This window comes from Bradysia coprophila, assembly GCF_014529535.1.
Source record: "Bradysia coprophila strain Holo2 chromosome X unlocalized genomic scaffold, BU_Bcop_v1 contig_173, whole genome shotgun sequence".
NCBI classification, from domain to species: domain Eukaryota; kingdom Metazoa; phylum Arthropoda; class Insecta; order Diptera; family Sciaridae; genus Bradysia; species Bradysia coprophila.
Genome location: NW_023503302.1, coordinates 2163706 through 2179278, shown reverse-complemented (window position 1 = coordinate 2179278; position 15573 = coordinate 2163706). Strand labels below are relative to the sequence as shown.

At 35.0% G+C, this 15573-nt stretch overlaps 1 protein-coding gene across 1 annotated transcript; it reads left to right on the top strand.

Annotated features, from left to right (window-relative positions):
- The first annotated feature begins 6789 nt into the window (after nucleotides 1-6789).
- Nucleotides 6790-8954, top strand: LOC119068059. Its single transcript, XM_037171461.1, has 6 exons — nucleotides 6790-7157; nucleotides 7237-7344; nucleotides 7393-7579; nucleotides 7646-7846; nucleotides 8548-8638; nucleotides 8702-8954. The coding sequence occupies exons 1-6, from the start codon at nucleotides 7082-7084 to the stop codon at nucleotides 8834-8836; spliced, it is 798 nt and encodes a 265-aa protein (XP_037027356.1). The 5' UTR covers nucleotides 6790-7081; the 3' UTR covers nucleotides 8837-8954.
- Nucleotides 8955-15573: the final 6619 nt, after the last annotated feature.

The following is a 15573-nucleotide window of genomic DNA, read 5'->3' as shown; positions in this document are numbered from 1 at the left end:
TGTCTTGTTTATATCAAATCATTTTCGTGGTGGTTTGATTGAAGGATTTGCGACAAGTTCAGGAACATTTATTTCAACACATAAAAATACACTCAAAGTGTATTCGTAAACCGTGAGAGGAGCCCGAGGGAAGTATACACCGAGTGTGTATTGGTTCATTTTGAACGTTAGTTTACTGATGAAAGATGAGAGTTAGCTTTACATTAAAATGGGTTTTCATTATTTTCGAACTTAACTCTTCCTTACTTAATACCTACTCTCATCGTAACAATCTCAAATCCGTTACGTTGTACATTTTACTAGTGGAGATCCCTGGAAGCGGATGAAATATTTGTTAAATGCTACATGCGTTGTAAACTGTACTTTCCATGTTTCAAGCACTATTCTCGACGCCCTCAGCATGTAAAATCAATGTAAAATAAACCGTCCACAACAGATGCGTTTGTTCCAAGGTCATTTTGAAATGTCAAATTTCATACATGGAAGACAGCTTCAAGGTTCTGAAAAAACCTTGGGCAACTTAACCTCGACGAAAATTTCAACGAAAAATATGCAAAGAATTTCTTAGACGTTTAGGTTATGTTCATCTCTGTGGATGAAATCGTTGCCGTTCGTGATGTCAAAGTTCGGATTTAAAGGTAATTGGAACAATCCTATACAACTTTTCATGCTGAGGGCCTAAATTACGAGAAAAATTCCGAAATTTACGCCCAAGACGTGAAAAACTGATTAGCTGGGGGCTAAGAAAAAAACTTACACAATTGTTTGGAACCTCACATTTTCCTTGTGTCACAGTTCATCGCTTTTTTGTAGTCGCTGTTAACTTCAAAACAATTTTTATCAGATTATTATCTTAACAAAGGCACACACCTGGCAGTTACATGCTTCATCGCGTTCTTATCTTAATTGTACTAGAACAGCCCTGTAGAGGGCGTCACCAAAGTATATAAACACTGAAGGTCTCAAAGTTCTGAAAGATCAAAACATTTTCTATTCACTCAAAATATTCTTAAGGAAAATTTTGAGGGTTTCGAAAGCGTCATTCTTCTCTTTTCTTTCATTTTCGTACCTGTAAATGCCTAGCAAAATGGAAGTAATATCATCTTACAGAGTGATCATACAACAAACAGAGTTGAGTCTTCCCTTCCCAAACTTTGACACGTTAAGTGAATGAAAATAGCTTGACTATCAAACAGAGAACTGTTTCGACCTCAGAACTCGGTGTCGGCCCTAGGACAATATATATGTCCATCGTTATTTGTTACACAAATCGAAAACTTAGTCATGCAAACGCATGAAAAGACCTACGGACTGTTGAAATTTCAGGCGAACCGAAATTCAGAGAAAACATTCATAGAGAAAAATCAAAGTAAAAACAAAAGCAAAATCTAATCACTCACTTATTCATTCATCCGTCGTTGATTCGTCGCTGGCCATCCGATCTCCTCCGATACACAGACATCCTGTAAGATGTTATTCTGTAAGTTGATATTAGTTCCATTTTGCTAGGCATTTTACAGGTACGAAAATGAAAGAAAAGAAAGAAAAGAGAAGAATGAGAAGAATAGAAAAAGTTTTGAATTGTGTTGTCAAATTTGGTGGATTCTGAGAGCTGGTCGCCGTTAAAGAAGTATCTTTGAACCTTGACTAACTAAACTGAACGCTGCAAAGAAAGGAAAGAATGGAGGTAAAATTGTGTGAATTTGTTGAGGGATAATTTTTCTCTGTATTTTTGAGTTTTCATTTTGCTTTTGACTGAGTTCTCATGATGTTTTCCTAATTGTAGGCCATTACGCGTAGTTGCGTCTAACGTTTTGATGAATTAGCATCTAGGTACTCACTACTTGCTCAATGTGAGTTTACCGTCTGCTGTCTAGTGAAGGAACCGGTGTAACAACTGAAGATGGATAGTTCTACACTGTCCTAGGGCCGCCACCGAGTTCTGAGCCCGAAACAGCTCTCTGTCCGATAGCCAAGCTATCAAATGTCACTCTACGTGATGATAGACTGGGTAAGGGAAGAGTTTTTAACTCTGTTAAGAGATTTGCTTTCCTGCTGGCGAGCTTTATCTGTGGTAAGCCTTATTTGATTTTATTTCAAATTTGTAAGGCATTGCAGGTATAAAATAAGAAAGAAAGAGAATCGGGTAAACCCTCAACATTCTTCAAATGAGAATGTTGAGTGAATTGAAAATGTTTAGTTCTTTCAGAACCTTGGAGGGTCTGACGTTATGAAAATTATATTCACTCGACAGTAGGGATCCGCGTGTTTTTGCGAATCTGCGGTACCTTCAGTGTTTATATAGGTTTGTTCCAAGTAACTGTAAACACGAACTTTGACAACCCGAACAACGACAATTTCATCCATAGCAACGTCGCTTACGTGATATTTCATACAAATCGAGCAACGTCGCCTACGCGATTTACACAAAGATATTATTGAGGTTATGGTTCTATGGATGAAATTTGACAATTCATATGGCCTTGGAACAAACCTATACTTTGGACGTCACTAGTTCTTGTTATGCGAAGTTAATGTTAATGAAACTTCATTTTGTACATAAATAAATCAAATAAACACTTATTTGGTGAAATTTAAAAAATGGTTGACCATGATTTACTTGTGTTTCACAGATGGCCCAGGTTTCTCAGCAATTTTGTGATTTTAAAGTAAGGGAGAGATGGCATTTACAGCGAACTGATTAGGTTATATATGGCGTTCCCTCTACACTATACAGACCTCGCACTCAAAAATGGCGTGCCTTATTAAGGAAATAAGGAGGTTTTTTAAAAAAATAAGGAGAAAATAAGGAATTTTTCGGTTGAAATTAAGGAGAAAATAAGGAGCTTGGAAGTAAATTTTTGGGTAAAAATCTTGATGATTTTTTATACGCACACCCCCTGCACGCTTTTTTAGGCTCATAATCAAAAATTACGAAGTTTTTCAAAAATTCCCATACCCATATTCAACGATTTTACACTAATTTAATCCACTTAAATCCACTTAAACGCAATGGGCCACGTTCAGAAACGAAACGTTCATGACATCTGGGTAAACTTTCACGACCAAAGTACATCGTGAGAAATCTAACCTCAAAGTTAAACTTGACAGCGTTAACTCAACGAAACGAATGTTCACTCAGTGAAGAATTTTTCGTTCCTGAACGCGGCCTATGAATTACCATGGTTTAATAGTAAAAGTTAATTTAAAATTATTAACCTTAGCTTACCGCTACTTTCTTATACCATGTCAATTGTTTATTTTGTGGACTGTGAATATTTACGTGTAAATATTAATACAAATAATCCACACAACCCACAAAATAAGACTATGGCTCTTTACAACATTCCATTGGTTGTAGGTCGTGTTTTGAACCTCAGGATAAAACTGTACATTTCTCAATATGCTACATTCCTTAATTTTCTTTTAGGTGAAGTAGAGATTTGAGGTCAGAATTATATCAAATTTGTAAACAACACAATAATTTGATCAAATGAATTTAAGTTTATGTAGGTTTTTTTTTTTGTTTGATCTACCACCACATAGTTTGTTGGGAAAGTTTCCCTCTTAGTACATCAGTGAAATAATAAAATAATGATTCTTCCCATAGATGACTTGGAACAGGTAGATTCCATTGACCTTTTCAAGCCTCCAACAGGTCGCACACAAGTGGCGTCCACCAAAATTTTGAAACTTTGGGACCCCCTCCCCCACTGTGCTCTATTGTCGTTAGATTGTTGGTTAGACTGACTTTTTGTAAAGTCGATGCTTTAACTGACTTAGTATGACCGCGCTTTTTAGCGTGAGACAGAGGCAATTCTTTCCAAACATTCGTCCGTTACCTTCAATTCTACCCTCCCTCCCCTTCTTCAACACCGCTCTTCCCATTGAGTGGGAAGGTAGCAAAATTACTGTAATCCACGTGGATATTTTTCTTCAGTAAAATCGACAACAAGGAACTACATTTCTATGGTTTGTTTACTAGCAGTAGGAGATCGGGTGAAGATTTACGATGACCCTATTGCTCAGTATTCTGCCGCGCAGCGATTTTTTTTTATTATCTGTTATCCAAAAATGTAGTTTTCTCGTCAAAACTATTGAAAAATAAGGAAAAAAAGGAACTTTTTCAAAAATAAGGAGGAATAAGGTGGTTTTTTCAAAAATAAGGAAAATCAGGAAAATAAGGAGTAGTACGACCCCTGACTATATTTAACTTGGAACAAACCTATAGAGTGGATGGGAGCGAGACGACCGAATATCAGTTAATTATAACTTGCCTTGGGGCATTTGTCAAAATATGTTTTTATTGCCTGCCCCATGCGAAAATTGACTATTACACGGCTGTTTACCCCCTGCGAAAGTGATCCATTACACTAGGGATATTTGGGGTTTATTTCAAGTTGACAGTTCTTTCAAGTAAAATTTGCCTTGCTTTCATTTTATCTTTTTTGTTGAATGAATCGATCGATCGAAAAAGAATGCAAGAAATGTCGCTAAAATAACATTTTTTTTGATAAAAATATTGATCGATGAACACAGTTATTTCAGAAAAACTTGTTACGCAAGTAATCTGGCTACAACATACTTTTAAAAGAATTCGAAACACAGAATTGTCGGCCATATTTATTGTAACAATAATTTTGATGTTCCGAAGTAACACTTTATGGCCTCACATGCTTTTGCTGATAGTACAAACACTACACTTTGTTGCACATTTTTTTGAAAACATTAAAAAGGACTAATAAAATATTTGCACAAACAATGCGTCTTCATCGATACTAACTGCGAAAAACTATTCAATGTCAACATGTCACCAACGGAATTTGAACTACTGTTGCGACCGAGGTTGCGACAATACTAATGTAACATGAGTGCTGTTTTCGGGATCAATTTTTTAGGAGACGTGTAGCGTGTGAGCCGATTTCGTCAGTACACTAGATTTGTTTGTAAACGTTTTATCGGAAGAACAGATTTATTTTGTTTTGTTGGTTTTGGTTTATGTAGAATTTCTGCAGAACAGCCGTGTAATAGTCAATTTTCGCATGAGCAGGCAATAAACCAGAATACGTTGGATGCTGCGACGTAATTCATTGCTCTCGGACACAATTTTGTAGAACTCGCAAACTCACTCGTGTTTTTGAGCAACAAGCTTCGGTAACTGTTTTCTCGACAAGTGTAGTTGCATACCTCGCCTTCGGCTCGGATATGCAAACTCTACACTTGTCTCGAAAACAGTTACCGAAGCATGTTGCTCAAAAACTTACTCGTGAGTTTGCTCGTATCACAAAATTGTGTCCTTGTGTAATGAATTACTTTCGCAGCATCCAACGTAATCTACTATTCATCACACGAACTACGAAATAGTCATTTGTGTACCTGTTTTGGACGATTGATTTTAGGCAATTTCGCGGATTGTAGGCCGAACGAAGTGAGGCTTACAAGCGAAAGTGCCTTAAATCAACCGTCCCAAACAGGTGCACATGTGAGTTTTCATGCAGAGGGCCGGAAACCCGAGAAAATTCGAAAAATTGCCCTCATTTTCGGCCCCGAAGCATGCAAATTGTAATTTTCGGTTCCCAAACGGGAAGCGAAAGTAAAAAAATGCAAGTTATGTATCGACATCGGTTAATACATAATACGAAAGTCTATGAATATAATGCGAAAGTCGATGTACATAATGCGAAAGTCAAATCTTGTCAAGATGTTTACTTTGATCAATATTGAACAAACCGTGCGCCAGTGCTCTGATTAATGTTAACATACAAAGTTGATGACGAATAATTCAGAAGAATTTGTTGTTGTTTTTTACGTCTGATTGTTGTGATGGTTGATAATATTAATATTTTCTTTTACCAGGAGGCTGCCGCCCCCGTGACCCCCGCAAATGTCAGCATATCTTGGTTTCATTCATCATACGATAACGCATTTCTTCGAGTTTATGTTCCTCAATTACAATTTTCGTAGTTCTCGTGATAAAAAGTTATGTGGATCACACGGGACGACGTAAAGAAATTCAACCTGTGCGATTGCGGCCCTTGCCTTCGGCGCGGGCAGCAACTCTCGCACACGGTTGAATTTCTTTACTTTCGTCCCTTGTGATCCAAATAACTATTTCTCTTTCATAATAAGTCTCCAAGTTTGAAATGGTTATTTGTGTACCTGTTTTGGACGATTGATTTTAGGCAATTTCGCGGATTGTAGGCCGAACGAAGTGAGGCTTACAAGCGAAAGTGCCTTAAATCAACCGTCCCAAACAGGTGCACATGTAAGTTTTCATGCAGAGGGTCGGAAACCCGAGAAAATTCGAAAAATTGCCCTCATTTTCGGCCCCGAAGCATGAACAATTTATTTTGTATGCTTGCTTAGAGGACCGAAAGTAAAGCTGTCAATTCGCGGGGCGAAAGCTTTCGCTTTCGCCCCTTGAATTGACATTTCTTTACTTTCGGTCCTCTTAGCAAGCATACAAAACTTAATACGTAACTCTTTCGGCCTACTCAATCGATACGTAAATAACTATTTTATGCCAAATACTGCGAAAGTTTGTATTTTCGGTCCTCAAATGTAAATGTCACTGTCATGATTTTACTTTCGCCCCGTGGGCTTCCGTATTTGCGGGCCGAAAGTAAATGTCACTGTCATCATTTTACTTTCGGTCCTCATATGTCACGAAACCACATGTTTTTCGTCGATTCGTGATTCGTCGAAAATTCAAATTCTCAAGAGCACTTTCGGCGTAAATTAGATCAAACCGTAAGAGTAGCCTAATACAAATTAAAATCAATGCTATCACTTTAAATACAAAAATTCGGTTTTATGCGATCGATATCACTGGTAGACTGAATAAAAGCGATGGCATCGCATATATCATTTCAGTGAGTTGAGCTGAGACTACGTGTATCGAGACGTTAAGATAACTGATAGACCACAGTTATTTTATGTTCACCCTATGCGGCATATGCGTTGATTTCATAACGACAGACACTTCAATTTGGCGTGTACATCGAGCGGCATCGACGTCAAAGTACTCAAAATCGTTTGTGCGCTATTAGACTTTTGCTTTTTTTTCCGATAATACTCGATAATGGAACCCGAACAACCTAAGAAAATCCTGATCGCACCAAAAGTCTCGGTCGAAGAGGCTTCAGGCATGTCACTCGGTACGTTTTTTTAAAACATTGGAACGTAAATATTCCATTCGATGATCGAAAGCTAACCTCGCGTCCATTTTTTTTCAAGAGGAATACATTTCTGCAGCTGGCATTAAGGCCCCGTCATTGGTGAAAAGAGATAGAAACAGAAGAAGAAACAACCAAAATTTTGAATCCAACACGTCGATGGACATAGGTAGTTTTGAAAATCTAAACGCCAGTAAGACTTAACCTAACTTTTCAGATGAGTCCATGCCTGATGCATCATCACTTCAATGGAGATTGAAAGACCCAAACCGGCCGGTTGGCATGGCTCCATTGATCCCAGCCGCTGCCAGACAGAAGGAACGTTTGGGCAACAGCCAATACCGGAACCGTCGGTACTTTGACAAGCCATACGCAGACCGTGACATACCGAACGGATTTAATCGGTAAGAAGAAATTTCCTATCGTAGCCGGTTCTGTATTAAAATTGCAAAAGCCATTCCCATTTGCAGCAACAACCAGTCGAAATTCAAGAAAAATGGAATGCGATCGAATGCGAATTGTCAAGCGGGACTACGCAATGCAGCCCATGGAATTTGCAACGCTCTCGTGCCATACCATCAGAACAATTCGATTGCCACTATCAATAAGATATCCGAGAACGTTGTCGGTCTGGTTGCTCCGTTAATTTCAAATTCGAATTTCGAGAACGTGTAAGTAGTGCACTCTTTTGACTTGCAAAGAATGGTAATTGAATCAACACTGGATGTTTCTTGTACTGCTTTAGCGTCTCATTATCGTATACCTACCGTATTTGCTAAAATGCGTTGGGATTTATAGACATTGAGGAATTCTTCATAACTTCATAGTTCCTTTCACCAGCTGTGTTTAACTGATCACTTTGTGTGCTGTTTCACGCTTTTTTTTTAATATTTCCGGTTCTAGCCTGGCTCTAGCTGCATCATCAGCTGCTTCAATGCTGACACTTATTTTGTGCAATGTCATTCCATAGCATACATGTATGCAAACATCACATTGAATTCGACATCGAACCACTGAGGGTGTTCAAATATGTTTGTATCCTCCCATTCTCGATTCTGTATGATTGTCGGGCATGTAATAGTTATTTGTGTATCTGTTTTGGACGATTGTTTTTAGGCAATTTCGCTTGTTGTAGCCCGAACGAAGTGAACAAAAAAATTTTCATGTAAGGGGTCGAAAACCTGAGAAAAATATCGAAACTCCCTCATTTTCGGCCCCGACACATAACTGTCTTCCGCATCCATATTTTTCCGATGCTTGAAATTTACGTGAAATTAGTATTTTGTTGTTCATTTCTCTGGCCCATGATTTAATAAAGGTTCCACGGCACTGTCGATTGTCTTTAACAAATTTCTATTAATTATTTCATTAGGTTCAACAAGCTGTTGGAGAAATGGGAGCAAAAGAAACAATCAACTCCGAAATACAATATGGCTATGCAGAAGGAAATCTCCGAATTGCAGGTACAACCAAAGCGACTAACTGCCATCAATTTACGACATTTCTTTAAATTGAAAACATTCCAGGGAAAGACTCTTACTTTCACATGCTCTTCTGGACTGACCACTCCCGTCGTTGTGACCCAAGACGGCCAAGGTGTTGACGATTGTCAGATAAATCCTATGACAACGGAAACTAGTATGAACCAGCGGTTTGCTTAGATTTGCAAACGGACGAATTGATTAGAATAAACACGTTTTTCTGCGAAAAACACTTTGAATTTTTTTGATTTCATTTTTGAATTATGAATAAAATAATGTTCCGTATGGTAATGACAAATTTATGAATTTAATTATAAAGCAAATGCGCAAACCGATTGGTTTTTTGTTTCATTTGAAGCTTAGTGATTGGAGAATCCGCAACTTGCTGAAAGGAACTAAGTTCGACTACAAATTGAACAAAAAGAACCGGTTGGACTTGAAAGTGTAGCAGGAAAACTTTAATGATTTTTGAAAACTTTCACAGACGACAAGCATATCGACAGTATCGAGTCTGTTACTTTCTTTGATATAAGAATATTCAATATTCAATAGACCATTGACATCCTTAGTTTCAATGTAAGATTTTCTATGTAAGTCCACATAAACCAGAGCCAGAGCTGGGCTACAATACTAGTGCGTTACTTTCTTTGTTGTAAAATTTCAATATTTTTTTAGACCTAACGTTTCTTATGACATATGAGAATTATGAGTTCCTGTGAACTCTGGTAAAACCAACAAACTTTAATTTTTATTTAGTGAAACATATCATAGACATCAAAATGTGAAGTGAAAGCATTTTTGCTCGTAATGTCCACAGCTGGGCTGAACTAGCAACCTCTGGTTTATAAATCCAGCCTAGTATGTCTAGTATGTTTCACTAAATAAAAAATAAAGTTTCTTATGACGTTTGAAAGCAAAGTTTCTTATGACGTTTGATAGCAAAGTTGTTGGCGTTATGCTTGATTTCCTCTTACACCGAATACGCTCCGTTTACTTTTTAAACAATAAAAAAGAGGCGTGGTTTAGCTAAACGGAGCGTAATCGGCGTAAGAGGAAATCAAGCATTAAGATATCGAAATTTTTCAAAACAAAATGTAGCGCTCGAAGCATACAATTACAATTCATTTTTTTAAGGGAATTCTCCTAATAGACCCCCGTTTGAATTGCAATAAAAAGAAATGTGATCTAAATCAACCATCTGTGTGCGCACGTCATATCGCGGCTATCATTTGTTATCGATAACGAGACTTCAGGAATTAACGACGAGCCCTGCCTAATGCGGTCTTATAGTAAAGAGCATGTTCAAAGAAAAGCAAAAGATTAAAAATCAATGAAATACATCAAAAATTAAGTAATAGATTCGAAAGTAAAGCTTTCCTCGTGAAAAAGGTTAAATGCTCAAATATGTGAATTGGCCAACAGTTGATACATGATCTTAATTTGGCGATCCACTGGCGCCTTACCTGTTCTTGGTAGCAGGAAATGGGTATACCCTTCAACACATTGTTTGACTTTCAAGTTTTGACTAATCCTAACGTAATCGTGCAACTTCAGCAAATATTTTGTGCTTTACCTATGATTTTCATGACTGATTTCATGACTTTCTCATTTATAACAATTATTGTATAACAATTATGATAATGTGCGTTGATGTCTTTTAGCGGCAGAAGTTATAGGAACATTGAAATTAAGTGCAGCTTGCCAACTTTCGGCACCCTGGACTTTACTCAAATAGTCGAGGAATGCCTCCAAATATATTTCTGAAAATCCAAAACTTAATTCTAGATTTTTAGAAATTTATTTGGAGGTATTACACGACTATTTAATTAAAGTCCAGGGTTCCGAAAGTTGACAAGCCGCAATTATTTTGAACTTTATTTTGATAATTTTCACGAATTTTACAAGAATTTCCATTCTTAAAATGAGCCTTGTCAATGTCTACCTGTAACTGTGTATTTGTTTATACGTTTTGTCGAGAGTACTAGGATAGGAAAAAACCGGTTGAGCCACCTCCAACTTAATCACGAAGGTAGTGTTAGCAAAAGTTCCAAGTCATCCATCGATTTAGAAGAGAATGTTTGATGTGCTAAAAATTTTATGTGGAAAAATCTTGCGAACCGTATAAATTCGTAAAGTGTAGGGTACAGTAAATGCGTAAATGATTACATAACAAAAAGTCCGATACGTTAAAATTTACTCAATTTTTTTTATTTTTAGTACACATTTATACAATATAGCAAACATGATTGGAAAATAATATTTACACCAACTTGGAATAATGTGACATATTTTTCGACATTAATTATTAACATCTTTTTTTCGTTTACAAAAAAAACTCATCATGCGCGCATTACTTTCGTCTGCAGTTGTTTTTTTCTATTTTTTAGTTTTACTTGATGGTAAAAAAATCATGCGCAATGAAAGTCTACGCAGTACTCGATTCGAAAATTTTTTGTTGTAAAAACAAACTGAAAGAAAAAACTTTTTTTTTTCTGTTGTAAATTTACCTTTCCATTTTCTTTTGTTTTTCCACTTTTTTTTTGCATGGTAGCGTTATATCATAAATATTTTGTATTTTTAATTTTATGTTGTTCTGTTCTTATAAAAGTCTTTGTTAAAAATATTATTACGAAATACTTCTAATTTTTGTTATTTTTTTTTTTCATTTTCTTTAATACTATTTTTTGAGTATTTTTCTTTCATATTTTTTCAATCATAGTTTTTATTTCATTTTATTTTTAAAAAAGTGCGATTTTGGTTGTTTCAAAATGTGTGTGAGCGTGTGTTGTATTTTTATTTTATTTTTTAGTTTCATTTGAAGAGGGCGGGCGGGTCAAATTTTTATTATTTTTTTTACTTTGTCGGGGAAAGGGTGGGCGAGATTCACAATTATAATAAAAAGTATTTTTTTTTATTAATACTCTCAAATATGACACTTAGTAGCATTTTTTCATGTTTTTTTTTCATTTTTTTAATAATAATTTATTAATTTAATTTGATTTTTATTTTTATTTTGTCAATAACTAGGAAAATGGGAGATTTTCATGTGGAAGAGATTCTCCTCCGTTTCTCTAAAATTTCAAATGATTTTCTTTGTTTAGTTTGGAATAATTTGTTTGCAGCGACACTCTAATGTAGTACGTAACAAAAACGAAATGAAAATTATTATTTATCACAAAAACTAATCTCACTCATTCATTGAATAACGAAAAGAAAAACTTATCCGTCAATTAAACCCATCAATTAAAATCACGTTTACGTCTTCTTCTTCATCTTCTTCTTCTTCTTTTAAATTAGTAGGTTTCGTCATATTAGGCCGCTCGGATTTTATTCGAACTTGGATTTTTTTTAATTGGTGTATTTCGTTTTTTATTTTAATTTAAAATTGTTGTCATCAACGTTTTTTCATCTTCTTTGTTTTTGTTCTATGAATTTGTTTGTTGTTCGGTGTGTGAATCTCCCAATATTTTATGTGTACGAACAAAATAAAAATGAAAAATCAAACGTCTACACAACATTATGAAAAATAAATAAACCTTTTTTAACACAACAATAATTAGTTTTTTTTTTCATTAAATTTTTCATGTCATAATTTTATTATTTTTTTAATTTTAATTTAATTTTTTGTTTTACATTAATTGTTTTTTTTTCTTCTTCTTCTTCGTCAACCTCTACTTCCACTCTTACACTCCCCATTTTCGTAAATTTCTAAATTTGATAAATAAAATAATTTACCGATCTCGTGTTACTTTCTCTGTCTCTCACTCTCTGTCTTTCCTCCTCGTCCTAACTTATAAACGATTTTTTTTGTTGCTTTTTTTCTCTGCTTCTTCTCCTTATCTAAAAAATTCTAATATATTAAAATAAAATCTTATTTTCATCTCTTCATCTCTTTCCACTTCAATTTTGATATTAAAATATATTATTAGGATAAAACACATCAGTTATAATTATATTCTTCACTATTCTTTTTTTTTGTATTGTTTTTTCATCTTTTCTTTTCTCCAATATACATATATATTTCAGATAAATATATAACCATTTCATCAGTTAGCAGTTTAAAAATAAACCAATAAAAATAAATAGATTATGGCCATAGAGGTACGTGTTTCAAAGATTCCGTAGCTTATACATTTCAATTTAATTTCTTTATGTTAAATTTTATCATCTCCTTTGACTTTTTTTTTTAAATAAATTCAATTCGTTTCCATTCACAATTTAAGGTTAATATTCTCACTATTACCACAAAAAAAAATTGAAACAAAGGTAGCGTGTAGAATAAAGTTAAAATGTAGATTTGATGTAACTGGTGGCATTAGTTCGTTATTTTTAAAACGAAAACGTTCATTAAGATGCACTCATCCGATATTTAAAAAAATATTTTAGAAAAGAAAATGGCGTGGGGTAATTTGACACACGGTGCTAAAACAACGCATTTTTCAACTACGTAAAAGGTGAAGTCGCACACGATTTTTCGATATCAACATTTTGTAAAAGGAGTCATTAAGTCGATGACACGGCTAAAAAGCATTTGGAGCAATAAACTTGCGTGTGCGAGTTCGCCTTTTACGTAGTTTAAAAGTGCGTTCTTTTGTCACAGTGTGTCATATTCCCCGATACCAAGAAAATGGCCTACAAATATTGCGATGGTTATTTTATGGGAGCTTAAGGATTTGACTCTGAATGAACATTCCAGGAATTCATTTTTTACAGATAAGTACGATTATTCATGAACGTATTCCAAGCGAACGACGATTCAAAACGATTCCCATCATGAATTACAACAAATGTAATAGGAATTTTGGTGTAAGTCGGAAAATCTAATCGCGTAATCTTTCTCATGGTATACCATTACATTTGGCTGATTTTTACTTGACAAATGGTGACAAATTTCATGTATCAGCCACGCGTCCGAAAACCTTACAGATTTTGATTGTAAATTACATTGGTGCGAGCGATACAAACAGTTTTGTCGCGCTAACACTAATACAATTTTAATTTAACTTAAAATGGAATCCTAACGTCCGATCAGGACGAAAATCCATGTTAAGGTTCTTTTGGATAGGTGACCGTGGGTATAAGCACGAACGTTGATATGCAACATGAACCGAAAATTTGTTTCGCGAAACATATGGAATTACTATCAATTTTAGAACTTTTGAGCGTAGCAGACAAGAAGCCATCGTTTTTAGTGATCTGAGTAGAGTCTGACGACATTTCCAGTTTTCACTTCAGATCTATCAACCTAACCGCGAACCGAAAAAACTCTCACTATAGCATACCCGGCATACCTTAACAATTAAAGAGACGATATACGAAATAAATTCTCAGAGCTACGCATTAAATGGCACAAAAGCTACAACACGTGTGAGAAGCGTACAATTTGCGTTTCTGAAGCGTATTGCAAAACAATTATACGACTGCATATATAGTACCTCTATGATTTTGTGGTAGCCTAACATTTCAATCGACTAATTTACGAGAGCAATAAGTTCACATTTACACACACAAAAGATTCCGTTTACGTTCTGACATGAAGATTCTTTCGACTGACCAATCTCTCAATTTATTTTATTTATTTTTCCATCAAGGCAGTATTTAGAGAACCTTAAACTACAATAGAGGAGAACAAAACTTCGGATTCGTTTTACTGAACCCATTTCAAAGAATATGTAATTATTGACAAAAGCTCAACGATATTCTCTTCACGAATCAAAGATTTAATTTGGGCCGCGCTGTGGTAGTAATGGGTAAAATCAAGGAAATCGAAATATCGAAATGGTACAAACACAATTTCTATTAAAGCTTAAAAAAAATCGCTACAACAATATTCGACTACCTATTAACATGGATATTCTAGTATATATAAGTTGATGTTTCCATACATTTTTGTGTGAAGAATCGTTCATACATTTATGTGTGAAGGATTCTTCACACGAAAATAACAAACTGACGACAGTAAAATGCGACACTATTGTCCATTTTCATTTTATAATTCTCTTTAAACTTAGGTTATTAAGACGCAAAAGTTCAAATATTCCAGCTAAAATTGTATGAAGCGAACCAAACTTCATTGATATGTAAAATATAAAGTGAATTTTATCCTGAAGTATCTTTCATGGACGGACACTTGAATTAATTTCGTTGTGGATGATATAAATTATTGCAAATCAGTGCGCTACTTCTATCGAAAGAATGATGTAGCCGAAAATGGAGTCCAAGTAAAAAAAAAAAATATTTCAAAGAAAAGAAGTCAAAGAAGGAGCGAGTCAAAGAGGCATAAAAAGAGAATATCGATGAGCGAACTGAAAAGTTTTAATTTAATTTCGTTTATTAGTTCAGTTATTTCATTCAAATTTATTTAATTTTTTTTAATCATTCATTTATGGCGCGCTTGGTTCCACAATAATTAATTAACAGCAGTACATAGAAAATGTGTTTAATGGTTTTTTTTGTGCACTTTAAAATTCATTGATTGTGCATTATGATCACCGAGGAATTGCTTTGTTTTGTTTTCTTTTTCTTTTGGTTATTATTATGTACAGACAAGCAGTAATCATAAGATATTATTGAAGTCAGTTTTGCATTTTATGTTTTTTGTTTCTGTGTTTGTTTGTGAATCTTCCAATTTCAATGTAATTCGTAATTTAAGTGTGACTGGCTGGACAGTAATCATAATCGGAAAGCCAATTGAATTAAAAGAGAAAAAAAAATGGTGAAACATGAACCCGAACATCGTCCATTCGAGGATTGCAAGGATTCGATCTAGAGTTCCATGTTCATATTAGTTCCTCTTAAAGCACACGGATCGACAGCAACGCCATTCTGTTTTACTTTGACAGTGAGATTCAACATTAGGGTTACACTTTTGCGGTTCGACCAGCAGATCGTTTTGACTTAATTCAATCGTACGTGTA

What these genes read in the sequence shown, in the direction of transcription:
- LOC119068059 (XM_037171461.1), top strand. Translation starts at nt 7,082, where the DNA reads ATGGAACCCGAACAACCTAAGAAAATCCTGATCGCACCAAAAGTCTCG. An exon ending in GGCTTCAGGCATGTCACTCG is followed by an intron (nt 7,158 to 7,236) that starts GTACGTTTTTTT and finishes TTTTTTTTCAAG; the next exon opens with AGGAATACATTTCTGCAGCT. An exon ending in CAACACGTCGATGGACATAG is followed by an intron (nt 7,345 to 7,392) that starts GTAGTTTTGAAA and finishes CTAACTTTTCAG; the next exon opens with ATGAGTCCATGCCTGATGCA.